The sequence below is a fragment of the Diadema antillarum genome, unplaced genomic scaffold, assembly GCF_040938485.1.
Source record: "Diadema antillarum isolate AM-2024a unplaced genomic scaffold, OU_Dant_1.0 seq00000971_RagTag, whole genome shotgun sequence".
Taxonomy (NCBI): Eukaryota; Metazoa; Echinodermata; class Echinoidea; order Diadematoida; family Diadematidae; genus Diadema; species Diadema antillarum.
Genome location: NW_027271814.1, coordinates 171,690 through 186,111, shown reverse-complemented (window position 1 = coordinate 186,111; position 14,422 = coordinate 171,690). Strand labels below are relative to the sequence as shown.

At 38.0% G+C, this 14,422-nt stretch overlaps 1 protein-coding gene across 1 annotated transcript in view; it reads right to left on the bottom strand.

The window, feature by feature from the left end:
* The window catches only part of LOC139741979 (uncharacterized), a 92,415-nt gene extending 78,976 nt beyond the window's left edge, over positions 1 to 13,439 (bottom strand). The window contains exon 1 of the mRNA XM_071652543.1: positions 12,596 to 13,439. Within this exon, the coding sequence (XP_071508644.1) occupies positions 12,596 to 12,622 (27 nt within the window). The 5' untranslated portion in view covers positions 12,623 to 13,439. The remainder of the gene's footprint in view (positions 1 to 12,595) is intronic.
* Between the last annotated feature and the right edge of the window lie 983 nt (positions 13,440 to 14,422).

The window sequence follows — 14,422 nt, the reverse complement described above, 5'->3', positions numbered from 1 at the left end:
TGTCAGGGTGGTACAAACCCACTTGCACCAGGGTTACCAAAACTTACCAAGTGGCAAGTACAATGAATGGGGGGGGGGGGGGGGGGGCAGGGGGTAAGGAAGGGTTTTTTTTTAAATAACCAGTTTGGGCAAGTCGGGGAAAATATTTTGAACAACATCCTGACACAGGTAGATGATCATGCACATGTATTTTGTGCAAATTTTTCATTACAATCATTAAACACCATGGTATTTTGTACTGTATTTCACAGTGTCTTTGCGTTCATATTACGAAATACCGCACAAAATACTACACGAAATATTGCAGTATTTCACTGTCAATGTGAATACACGTATTGATACACAAACCAGAAAAGATCCAGAAATCATCACAGATTGTTGATTTGTGATGAACGACTCTCACCCCCATCATAACTCTCCCGCCGTCCTGCCGAGTTTCTTTGCAAAACTGTTCACACACAACCCCAGGGGGTGGACAATTGTGTATTTGATCTAGTTTCAGATGTGCAGGCAGTGCCATACCATGTGCAACGAGGCAATAAAATAGGGCAATATTGCTCGATTTAAATAATATCCTGGCTTTACTGCAAATAATGCATGCAGTAAGTGTCAAGGGTAATATTCCTCATTGTCAGACAGAGTCGGACAAATTTGCGTTTATTTGCCACAAAGGGAATAAAAGAGTGAAAAGAATGTCACCATTCTAAAAGTTTGAGGCCCTGTGTACCAAACAGGGCAGATGGCATTTTGCACAGCGGGCTCATCATAGATTGTAATTTGTAATTGGGTATTAGCCTAGTATCTGGCTGAAAGGACAAAAAAAAAATGCCTTCTCTACACTTGTGACATGTTCTTCTGATGTTGAGTGGCAGAGATCAGAATTTATTCATAACCCTTTCTTTTCCATTATTTTCTTCTTTTTTTCAATATTCAAAGATATTTCCTGCTAAATTCTGAGCAGACTGTCCTCCCTCATTTCTTAATCTAATCTCCTTAGACTGCAGGGGTTGGGGATCATTGATACAAGTACAAACAACCCACAAGTTTGTGACAAGCTATTCTAGGGTAATTCCCCCAAAGCCTTTTCCTGAGCTGCCTCAATTGATACTTCATACCCATTAACCCGTTGAGGATGAGTCCAGAGTACATTCAGGCAAACGTCTATTAGGAAATGCAGATTGTAGCAAAATCAAACCCTTCTCAACAGGTTAATAGTCATAAAGCAAAGTAATATTTTCTTGCTCTTCAATATAAATGTCCCATACATTGAGCTTTTATAATGTTAAATAATGACAGTCATAGCATTACCTTGAAGGGATTTATATGGGTTTATACGATACCAATATGAAGGTTGTAATGTTTCCCTGAAAGCTAACTCCATTAGACCTCAACTAGTGAGGTTTGTACTGCAGTCTGGACATCACCGTTGGACCACAGTGCATAATATGGGGTCTAGGGCAATTACCCCCTGGGCAATTACCCCGCACCCTTCCCCTGGCCCTAATCCTAATCCTAATCCTGAACCTAATCCTATCCCTAACTCAAACTCCTCACCCTAACCCTAACCCTAACCCTAATCGTTACTCTAAGCTTTAATACCACTAACCAGTATTTAGCCGGGGGGTAATTGCCCTCTCGGGGTAATTGCCCGGATACGCATAATATGATCTTGTCACAGGTGTGAACATATAATGTAAAAACACAATTGTTAGTATGGTTTTGACTATATCTCATCTTAAAGATGAATTTAAAAGAGCAGACCTTTATTTTTCTGTGCAAATAATTATTTTCAGTAAGCACTTCACATGTGAAACATAATGCAAGTTAAACATCACATTTCCAATACCACCATGTATAGTTGCCAGAGCACAAATAATTAAAGCAAGTAATCAAATAGGGTGTGTACAGTTCTGGTCGAGGTGAAGATTTACCTTTTAACGTTTTGCGAGATATATTCAGAAACTACTCTATGAGATGTCAAAGAGCATGCAGTTCTAAGGGTATCAAAAGTTTATTCGATGAATATCGGTTTTGAAATGGCTGAGATATCCCAAAACAAGGTGAAACAAAGATATCCTAATAAAGTTGGGGCATGTCGCCTTTTATTATTAGCACTTTTTTGGATATCTCAGCCATTTGAAAACCAATTTTCATCAAATAAACGTTGAATCCTTCTTAGAATTACATGCTCTTCCATATTTCATAAGAGGATTCTCATTATCTCACTTAGGAATGTTCAAAACATGAATCCCCACCTCAACCACTACTGTACAGTCCCTTTAAGACTGAAATTAAAGATGAGAATCCAAACTCAAGACAATGAATGTACATAGTGCATGTGCTGATCAAAACCAGCGATAGCCTGCAGAATCCCCAGCTCAAAAAGAAATGTTTCTTTTATCATCTCAATCATCTGAACTTGAGCAAAAACATAAATGTTCTGACTGTAGTACAAACTCTACAAGAGATTTAACCTAAATTTCAATACTAACCCTAAAAACGATGTTAGGACTGTAGGTCATAATTAGTGTAAACAAGTTTGAATGTCAAAACTAGTTGATGTCATCATTTGTTTTGTCCAATATGTATGCACACATGTAGCTTGCTTTTGTCATTACTGGTTCTTTAATTCCTTGAAACTTTTGAGGGAGAGAGAGAGAGAGAGAGAGAGAGTGCTAAAATGCCTCAGGCAAAATCATGTTCATCTATTTCTTTGTGTGCTTGTATGTGTGTGTCTGTATGTCTGTCTGTGTTGGATGTGCGTGTCCTTTGTGTCCATGTCAGAAAAGGAAGTGGTCAGTCACTGACCACAACATTGCCCAGTTGTTCAGTTCTACACGCGAGGACATTGATAATGCAACACTGCCTCACTCCAAAACCAAATCAAGTTAATTAAAGGTGAAATTTCATCTCACCCAGGATAAGATCTATCCAGGGTGTCCCTACACATATCATGAATTTAAATTGAAAGCCACAGCAAAATATGACTGACATTTGCAAGACATGAATAATATGGGTTCAAATCAACTAATAAGAACCATACTCATGTTTCATGTCTCATGTGTTAATAGAGACCATACAGAATTGAATTAAAACTTATAGAATTTTGACTATCCATTAAAGGGAATGAAACCACAACCTACATGTGGATTGAGTGAATGCAGCAATACGTAGTTTACACATTAGTGAAAGTTTGAGGTAGATCAGACAATGCCTTCAAAAGTTATGAATTTTTGAAATTTTGTAAACAAGAACACTGGATCAGAAGACTTCCACAGATCATGACATTACATATGCACTACGATATAATGAAAATATGAAGAAATTTCACAAAATATCATTTCATATGAAATGTACTCATTCTCTGGACTTGTCACTGACATATGTCAAGGGTAATATCATTCTCCCCACTTTCTGAAAGAGGTACAATGTAAGTCTATTGCTCTTTCATTATGCTAGAAAAGTAAAAATACATTGAATTTTCTTTATATTTGCTTAAAATCATACTGCATATTGTATGTGATACCATGATCTGTAGCAGTCTTCTGATCCAGCAGTCTCATCACCAAAACCTCAAAAATTTATAACTATATATATCTATATATCTACACTAATGAATAGATTGTCTGATTTTCCTTGAACTTTCACTGATGTATTCTACCCATTATTGCTGCATTCACTCAATCAACATGTATTTTGGGGTTTCATATCTCTTTAAGGCTGCAAAAAAAAAATGCAAGTAAGAAATATGATTTGTTTTTTGTTTGTTTTTTTGTCACAATTTTGTGCACATGATATGTGGGCCAAGCAGTCTATTGCACGCAATACTGCACGTAACTATAGCTATGACAAAACAATAGCCTCAGGTGGCTGGCTGTATGTTTAGCGAGAGTGGGGGGGGGGGGGGGGGGGGGGGGAGGGGAGGGTGGAATCAATCTAAACATCAAGTGGAGGTTACATGACAGATATCGCAAATTTTCTGTGGTGAGTGTTCTCGTCGCAAAATGTCACGGCACACTTCAAAACAAGTTACAAAACTTGTTAGTTTGTCTGACAATTTTGTTGATGTTTTTGCTGTTGTTGGTGAGTCAGATATCTCTGGGCACAGTTGCCTAGCTACTTACATCCAAAATGTCACAATTTCTACTGTCAGGATAGATGGTGATCTAAACCCTCCCTTAAGTTAAAGATGTGGGAAGACTTCTCACCTCATCAGCAGGGGATGCACCTGAGTTATACTCATTACAAGAATTTCATAAGAGAGAGTTCTAATTTATGTAATGTCTAACATTCCTAAATACAGCAGAGAGATATATGTATGCCTGCTCACAAACTCTACACAAGAGTTTATCAGGTCATCTTGTCAGCATAGTTGCTTGTAACTGGGTACGAATACCCACACTCACTTTATCAAATAGTAATCTGCAAATGCCTGGCAGTTTACCCTTCTTATCGCCAGATGAATTGGATCCCATATAAGCAAATATAATCGTTCAGCTCCCGGCATTGGATTGGACCGGCAAAGGGAAATAATCATAGACTTCCTCCGCAGAATATCAAATGCATATGTTTGATTACGACTACGAGGTGCCTCGGACAAATGAGTATCCATCAATAAAAGGATATGATGTTGAAACATAATTATTCGGCTGAAAATAGACACAGTTTTCATTCCATAAAACATGATCTACCACCATAGATCATGATGCAGCTTAGTCTTGGCTTCCAGGAGGGGGTATTACATACTCATACATCAAATCACATTAAAGGACAAGTCCACCTTCACAGACATGTGGATTCATTGAATGCAGCAATATTAGTAGAACACATCACTGAAAGTTTTGGGGAAATCGGACAATTCGTTCAAAACTTATGAATTTTTAAAGTATCTGCACAGTTACTGCTGGATGAGAAGACTATTACAGTGTATGATGTCACATGTGTAGAACAATATAAGGAAAATATAAAGAGAATATCTCAAATTTTTTTACTTTTGAAAAAAAGTAAACATTTCATAGACTAGTCACTGATGTATGTTAAGGGTAACATTATTCCCCTGCCTTCTGAAAGAGGCATGTCAAGCATTCTTTCACTATGCTAGAAAAGTGAAAATATGTTAAATTTTCGTTATATCGTTGTACACATGTGACATCACCAGCTGCAATAGTCTTCTCATCCAGCAGTGACTGAGCAGAAACTTCTAAAATTCATAACTTTTGAATGGATTGTCTGAATTTCCTCAAACTTTCACAGTGTTCTACTAATATTGCTGCATTTACTCAATCTACATGTCTATGAAGGTGGACTTGCTCTTTAAAGAAATGTACAGGCAGTAAGAAATAAAATGTGCAGCAGTGCCTGGAATTGTCTAAAATGACAAAACTGAAGAGTATATTATGAAAGCAGAGATGATTAGGCACAGGGGTAGTGAAATAAAGATACAGAAACATTATATGCATGCTAGCCTTGCACCGAGGCTAGAGTCCTTGTCTTGTGTTGTTCTTGAACACGTGTGATTTTGGCAGCTACCAACGGAAGTCTGCTACTCAACGTCTACAAAAGGGAAAGTTGCTTGATCCCTGGCGAATCCAGCATTTCCTGATTCAAACAATGAATGATCAGGGGTGTGGGGGAATCTTCTTTAGTTTCCAAACCCCTCCCAAAAACAACTTCAGAAGGAAAGTACGGAACTAATAATGTGAGAAACACCTCCAAGAACACTTTCAGACTCCTGATTTATTCGTCCACTCATTTCCTGATTCATTGATTTATAATCGCAATAATTTCATGATCATCATTATCATCATCATAATGATGATCTACAGAGATTGAATGCCCTTGTGTTTGGGAAACTCATTTATTCTCTTCAATAATCCAAGAAGCAATTTGCTATATTTTCATTTGCTTAGCTCCATACTTGATTTCTCCTTAACCTGCAAATTGGCAAGCTCATCAAACGTTTGGGTTGAGATATCAACAGCAAGGAACTGATGCAATCCAATCTAAAATCACCTGTCACTGCTTCTTGGCTCCTAAGCCAAGGGGCAAAAGTTTGGGACGTAATGCCAAACTAATGGACATGAGTTTAGCCCATATTAGGTGTATGTCGTTGTTGCTTTGTTGAATAAGAATTATAAGTGTCTAAGCCTACGCTCACACCACCTGCCCATTTAAAGGACAAGTTCACCTTCATAAACATAGGGATTGAGAGAATGCAGCAATATTAGTAGAACACATCAGTGAAAGTTTGAGGAAAATTGGACAATCGATGCAAAAGTTATGAATTTTTAAAATTTTTGTGTTGGAACCGCTGGATGAGGAGACTACTACAGCTTGTGAGTCATATGCGTACAGCAGTATAAAGAAAATGTAAAGAAAATTCAACATATTTTCACTTTTTTCACATAATAAAAGAGCACTTGACTTGCCTCTTTCTAAAGGCAGGGGGAATAATATTACCCATAACATTTGTCGATAACGAGTCGGGGGAATGTGTACTTTTTTCAAAAGATGAAATTTTGTGAAATTCTCTTTATATTTTCCTTATATTGTTGTACGCATGTGACATCTAAGTTATTCACACATTGCAGTAGTCTTCTCATCCAGTGGTTACTGCACAAAAACTTCAAAAATGCATAACTTTTGAACGGATTGTCCGATTTTCCTCAAACTTTCAATGATGTGTTCTACTAATATTGCTACATTCTCTCAATCCTTATGTTTATGAAGGTGAACTTGTCCTTTAAAAGCAAGAACAGAGAGTATTCAATTTCTCCCCACAGAGACACGTGTCATTCTGTTTTCCTTCCAAATCTCAACTGTGACTCCTATGACACTTCTCTTTGTTTTACCCAGTAGATAATATACAAGTATTAATCCTTATCAGGAAAATTATTCACATTCCTATATAAATCTTCTTTTCCAAACTTTCCTATGACATGAAGGGCTCATCATGCATGAAATGTCACTCTGAATGATGACATTCACATAGCAGGGTGAGGTCCATCCCCCTCAAACATTTTTGTGTGATGACGCAAACCTGCATATTTCAAGCTTCTTTTGCACTGTTGAATAAAAAAAAAAAAAAAAAATCATCCCATACAAATACTTCCCTACAATTTCCTCATGCTTTTTTTTCCTCTCTTTCTTTTTGGCACCACTAATTCATGAACACATTATCAACTTCAAAGCTGATGCTGATGAATAATGTCAATGAAGAATGGTTCACTTCTCAATGAAACATTGAACATAGCAGGAAACCCTTGAAATCCTCACGTGCATGGTGCATGTGTGCCACTGGGATGAAGGCCTGCTATGTTTTCTTGCTAACAAGCATTGAAAGCTTCATTAACACTAACTAGCTCACAGTATTTATGTTGCTTGATAGTGAAAAAACATAAACAACCATAGATAAAAAGAACAAGCTATTTGCTCATGGGACCAGATATTGGGTGAAAGTTTACACGATGAAAAAGGTACACATTTCAACAGACACGGAGAAGAACATACTGCAGTGTATGCTCAACTGATCGAGTTTATTTGTTGAATCAGTAAAGACTACTTGCTTGTTGTAACTCTCTCTTCGTCCTCTGGATAGAAATGACCCATCAAAGGTCCCATAAGCACCTACAAAATGATCTAACTTGGATTCATGAAATTCCAATATTATCTTAATCAAAGAATGTTTCACTAGAAGATCTGACTGTGCTTAGTCCAAAACAAAAAAGCTACTGAGTAAATTTCATGACAGGCATTCAAATCCAGTATGTTATGGTATGTATTCCTTCAGGATCTACAGAAGGGGGATTAAGTGAAGCAGTGTAGCAATACATAAATTTAGAATTCATCACATACCTTGTGACCATGGGAATATGGTGACATTATCAAAAGGTGCTACTGTTTACAGATATTGAATTCTTAAAGGACAAGTTCACCTTCATAAACATAAGGATTGAGAAAATGCAACAATATTAGTAGAACATATCAGTGAAAGTTTGAAGAAAATTGGACAATCGGTGCAAAAGTTATGAATTTTTTTAAATTTTTGTGTTGGAACCGCTGGATGAGGAGACTACTACAGCTTGTGAGTCATATGCGTACAACAGTATAAAGAAAATATAAAGGAAAATTCAACATATTTTCACTTTTTTCGCATAATGAATTGAGCAATTGACTTGCCTCTTTCTAAAGGTATGGGGAATAATATTACCCATAACATTTATCGGTAACGAGTCAGGGGAATGTGTACTTTTTTCAAAAGATGGAATTTTGTAAAATTCTCTTTATATTTTCCTTATATTGTTGTACGCATGTGACATCTAAGTTATTCATACGCTGCAGTAGTCTTCTCATCCAGCGGGTACTGCACAAAAACTTCAAAAATTCATAACTTTTGAACGGATTGTCTGATTTTCCTCAAACTTTCAATGATGTGTTCTACTAATATTTCTACATTCTCTCAATCCTTATGTTTATGAAGGTGAACTTGTCCTTTAAGTTTGAAACAAAATTACACTCTCACCCCTTTGGGCTCCTCCGAAATGCGCTTGAGCTTGAAAGGATTGTACTTAAAGAAGATATTCATGGTGGTCTTGTTATTCTTTTTTTTTTTTCCTGGTCAAAATGCTAACTCCTTTTCAGCTGCCACAAGAAGTCATGCAAGGAACGCAATGATCAGTGTGGACAATGATCCACTCTCTCATTCAAGCTTGGGACAGAAGTAATCCTTGTATGACTGAAATCCAAGTATTCCTCATATGAATCCATGTACTGTTATGTTCTCCCTAGAGCAGTCTGCTATGTTCCTACAATTTCTTTTCCTGGTTTTAAACTCTCTGCAGGCTTTGAGTGCCAATTAGCACAGAAACCCTTCACAGGCTTGTTGTACACACTGTCCCCAAAATCTCTGGTATGGAAAGGGTTAATATGAATCCAAACATGTCCAAGAAGCAGACACCTGTCTCAAAATGTCCTTCCAGTCATGTCATGTGCCAACATTTCAAGAGCTTCAACTTCGGTCGCTACCGCAAGATTTGAGAGTGACAAGACTCCTTGGAGATGCCATAGATACTCCCAGTTTGTGAGACATGGGTACATGGTCCACTACTGAAGTAAGAGAACATCATTAGCCACAGGTGGGTACAGTCACATAACATTGAAAGATGTTCTTCATAGCAGGAAAGCGCTGTGATACTACAACAATCGAACAACATGAATGCCGACAAAGCAGAGGTGACACTAAGAAGAAAAAAAAAAAAAAAAGCTGGTCCTGGCATACGTGCAACTCCAGCTACATCCAAGGGAAGGACTCTGTAAATAAACACATTTTTGCTGCTATGTCAACACAACCTGTAGACTTCGATATTCCCTATCAAACAAACATTACAACACGCAAAAATATTTCAACACAGAATAAGAGATGATTTCCATATGTGTTGGGTGGTTGATTATCTTCAACATTCCACTATCTATGATCATCCACTACAAGTCGGCACAGTCCCAAACTTTCTCACGCAAAAGCTGTTGATTTCATGTCGCTTTGGTCTTGCAAAATCATCTGATGCAGTCCATATCAAACAGACAAGGACACAAAGAAATAACCAACCTCTTGTTCCAACTTTCACACAATTAATGTCCCACAACAGCAAAGATTCAGCCATTAACTCTGCGTAAAAGATATGATGTAACACGGATGACTTGGGTAACGTCAGTCACAACAGCCGCATCTCTCACATCGAGATTTTGCTCATCATCTACATGATCACAAATAACCTAGAAGTTCAGAGTGTGCCATTGTATGTTGCAGAATGCCAGCGATGATGGTGCAAGTATGATTCCTTCATATACTGTAGTCTTTCAAGATTGTAGATTCTCAAACTTCAAAGTGAACTTAAACTTGGCTCAATTATATTGCGTCTGAAAACAACAGCACCATCTCCTTGAACTCGGTCAGTGTGGTGAGACTTCTCCAGAAACAAAAAAGGAAGTCATAAACGAAGGAAAGGGGGCATGGGTGATCGTACGAGTGTATTTTGGGCCTCCGCCTAAATCCTCCACCATCCCTGACCGCAACAGCTGATGTCTAACTCTACAATCGGGGAAACCTCAGGAATCAGTATACCAGACTCCATCAACACTGTTCACCTAAAAGTACACATCAAGAACAACCATTAAGTTCATGTGCCATGTGGGGTCGGCTCTTGCTGCCAGTATTACAGCGCCCTTCGGCGCAAGAGTTTTCTCCTCTTGACACTAATCTCTGGATGGCCACTGATGTTAAGACAGCAGGTGCAAGACTCTCAGTTGAAAGTGGTGACACCTTCGGCAAAATAAAGTGTCAGCTGAGAACTAGAACGGTGTTAAGACTTGCCAACATTCTAGGGAGTTAGCAACCTTTTTGTTATCACCAAATGGCAGTATTCTTTTCCATGGATTCATAATGTAGCAAGATACTTGCAGTAGTCTACATTGAGCAAGATCATGCAATGCATTGCTGGAGAACAAAACAAGTTGGCGATTGTGGCTGATGATAACATAATCCCTTATCTTTTGAACTTCATCTTTAGAACTTCATCCTTAGTAATGAGGAAAATATGACCATAGTTTGAGGGTAGTCAGGAGGGACCTATTGATACAGTATATCAACTTGGTATAAAGCTCACTTGACACCCTAACAAACGACTCTTAAGAAATGTTGGTGATAGCCTGCACTGGCACACACAAACACACATCATGAGTTCTAAAGTTCTAAACAAACAGAAGCATTGTTGAGGATATAAATCGGGGTAAATTACATGGCTTCATGTTGTAAGGCATTGTTTTGTGATTGCCACCTTGAACACAACTCAATCTGTATTTCAATGCATTTATTTTTATTGCAAACACAACTAATAATGATCATGTATAAACCACATGAACACAAGGCAAAAGATGTGACTACATCCACTGCTTTGCATTCATCCATAAAGTGTCAAATTTTTTCTTGTCCCTTTCTGTATTTCCACTTTTAAGACTTATTACTTATCAATACGTAAAGAACTATTACTTATCAATACGTACAGCTGTATATAAGTGTGAAACAAATTCACAAATGAGGTGTTCCTTATCGGGAACATCATTTATTTTACCCAATTTCTAATGTGAATCACATAAGCCATATATCAAATCTGAGGGAAAGTAATTCTTTGAGGGAACAGGTCAACTGAAGATTCACATAATTTCTGTAAAAAGAATTTCCCACAATGCACTGCAAATGAGGCCTACCCTCTGAAGACATGTGACTTCCTTTGTCTTCTTTATAATGTTATTAAAAAGAAATGGAATCTATTGAGCATGCAAGGATAGTGATTAAATTCGCTGTATGCGACACACCCACCAAACACTGCATGGATACTGTGGGTGTCATGCTTGTGTTTTCATACAGAACAAGAGATAAAAGCATTGATGTACCAAGACAAGAATCCAATGCTTTGTTATCTGTTAACAGAGATATGTGAGGTCAGTGTAACTATTTCATAGGATAAAGACTGTGTACATTTCTGGCATTGAAAATTATTCTTTAAAAAAAAGTCTAGCTAAATCTGGTTTGAAATTCTCAGTACATCTTTTTACACTGTATGCCTCATTTTAGGAAGAAGAGAAGACAAAGAATGCTAGGGAACTTACATGCGCACTATAAGGACCATATGAATGTTCTTAAATTTCATACATACATTAGTACCAGTATGTGGGACCATTACAATCATATATGTCGGATACATGTATTTGGTGGTTACGATTATGGTGCAAATGCAACTTTAACACTAGTTTGTGTGTGTGTGTGTGTGTGTGTGTGTGTGTGTGTGTGTGTGTGTGTTTTTTTTTTTTTTTTTAAGGTGAATATAAGTACACATTTTTGTAATAAAAGTGTTTGACAGCTTTAAAAAAAGTTATACACATGCCACCCTATGCTATCTACTGGAAGCAAGATATGTTGTGCCAAAATCATTCCTGACTGAAAAAAAGGTCCACTAACTGGAATAAGAGTATACAATACTTACATTCTTAATTCATTATAACAGGAAATGTTACAGTTCAATCCTACCTGTGATCTCCATAGTCGCATTGTTTGGTAATCAAAGTTAGATTTCATGTTTCCATCAGTGAAGGGCTCAGTAAACCCTTTTAAAACTGTATGTAATATTTCATAACATGCTCACATGCTCATGCACTTTTAAACAGATCTGTATAAAATCTGCATTTGGTTCTGTCAAGCAGCAAAGAACTGTAAAGGAATAAAAGAGAAAGAACTGAGAAAAGGAGCACAACTTACTGACATATGACTTCACCTGTTCATACAGACTGCATTCAAACAGCATGGTATGTGGATATATAGCTCTGATATATTCCCCTTTATAGTAGAAGTACATGTAGTACACAGACTGGCTCTCCAGACAAGTATATATATACTTTAAAATGTGATATATCCATTCTAAAGACAGCAAATGGAAGCGACATAAATACATACATCTCTGGTAATACTACACACGTGTATGTTCCAAGTCTGATCAGAAATCTTGTTTGATCTCCAGATACTGAAAATAGCTACACAGCTTACCATTTTAATTGGCTGAAATCCTGGCATCTGTAACAGATCTGACACGGCTTCCTCGTCTTCACACCCCCCTCAGCCACGTCGGACCGGAGTATAAATCCTGAAACGATAGCCACCTTATCGCAGAGATCTCAAAACGTTCCGTTCCATCCTCGATGCACGTGAAACCGAGACGGCACGTCGGCTTTCCGCAACAACGACACACTTGCACATCAATCCCATCAAGGGTTGAAGCTAAGCAACTCTGAAGTTTTTACAAAATCCATGAAAAATGTCCTTAACTATGTTCTGCAATCTGTGTTGTGTGCACACATCAAAGGCAGACACTCGAAATGTGGGACGTGCAATTAAGGGAATCCCACCATCAAGTTCTCAGTTTGCAGGATGCGAACAGAGATCAAACCACACAAACTGCCAATGATTTCCAGTGATTCTCGTCCACAGCCATAGGAACAGTTGCATTCGCAGTCACAATCCATTAATGAGGCACACTAAATGCTGAGTAATACAGACTCCCTTGTAAAAGAAAAAAAGTTAAAAAGTGGCCCCCTTGATTCTCTCCTCCCGTGCATGAGGCACACAGTGCAATGTTTCAAAACAATATCCTCAGGGGAACGTGAGACTGGAGACGAAGAAGAGTTCGTAGGAAGAAGGCTTGCGACTCTACTGTTGTGTACTCCTAGGGTCTGTGTCAAACACCATTCATAAATGACTGTGAATAACGCCCCATGATGAGCACTTACACGCACACAATGGGCAAACCCATCCGTGAATGAGAAATTCTGGTGGGTAGACTCGCATGCTTAGTAAACATTAACCATGAGTGAGAAAGAGACTATGAGAGAGAGAAAAGAGATTAATAAAAAAAAAACCAGAGCGATGGAGAGTTATGCATATATAGGCAAATATTAGGCAGTCCTGCCCTGCAAGTGTAGACAAGGATAGACACGGAACCGAGTGATAATAAACTAGAGATTCAACAGTTGAACACGTTGGAATGGCAGTCACATATTATGTAGGCTGAAAGCGGGAGAGAAAGGAAGAGAGGGAGGGGGATTTTGGAGGTGCTTGTCTTGGTGGTGAGAATACAAGGTACGCAGACAATGGGAACAATGGCGCCCCAATTGTGTGCCGATTCAAAAGCCCCCCTTTCAGGACAGATCAGGTTTCTACTCCCTTGCCACCGACTAAAAGTTTTAACCTTTCGTCCCCTTCTACCCTTCACTACCCATTTCTGAGTTGCTACACTCTCTGATATTTTTCTCTAATTACTTCTTTTTATCTGTTTATCATCTTTGTATCAATCTCTAACAAAGTTTGTGACAGGTATGACAATCACAATACGGAAGTCTTAAATACATATTCTCGCATGCTCCATATCCATTGGATATCTTCCCTATATTTAGCACATAAACGAAATGGAACACAAACAAACTAAAACCTTTGAGCGAGAGACCTTCGCCTGTTTTCCAACAATACAAACCATTGTTGAGTGAGTGGGGAATAATTGTGTGCCCTGACAGCGTACATTCATTTGTTGGTACTGCCCATCAAATTACACACAACTACACTTCACATAGTGGGTGATTCCTAGGCTTTCCAAAAAAAACTACAGTGTACAAATCAAGGCTGTGTACTAATTGTTTGCTTACTGTACAATTGGTTTTCCCATTGAACCGATATTAAGAAAAATCAGCTACTGAAAGTGTGATAGCTCGTAGTTGCCAATATCAAATCTGATACACTTTCAAGCTAAGAAATGAATGTTGAAATATCTGTTGATACTTGTCGAAGATAAAACATGGATTACCCATACAAAAAATGCTAAGT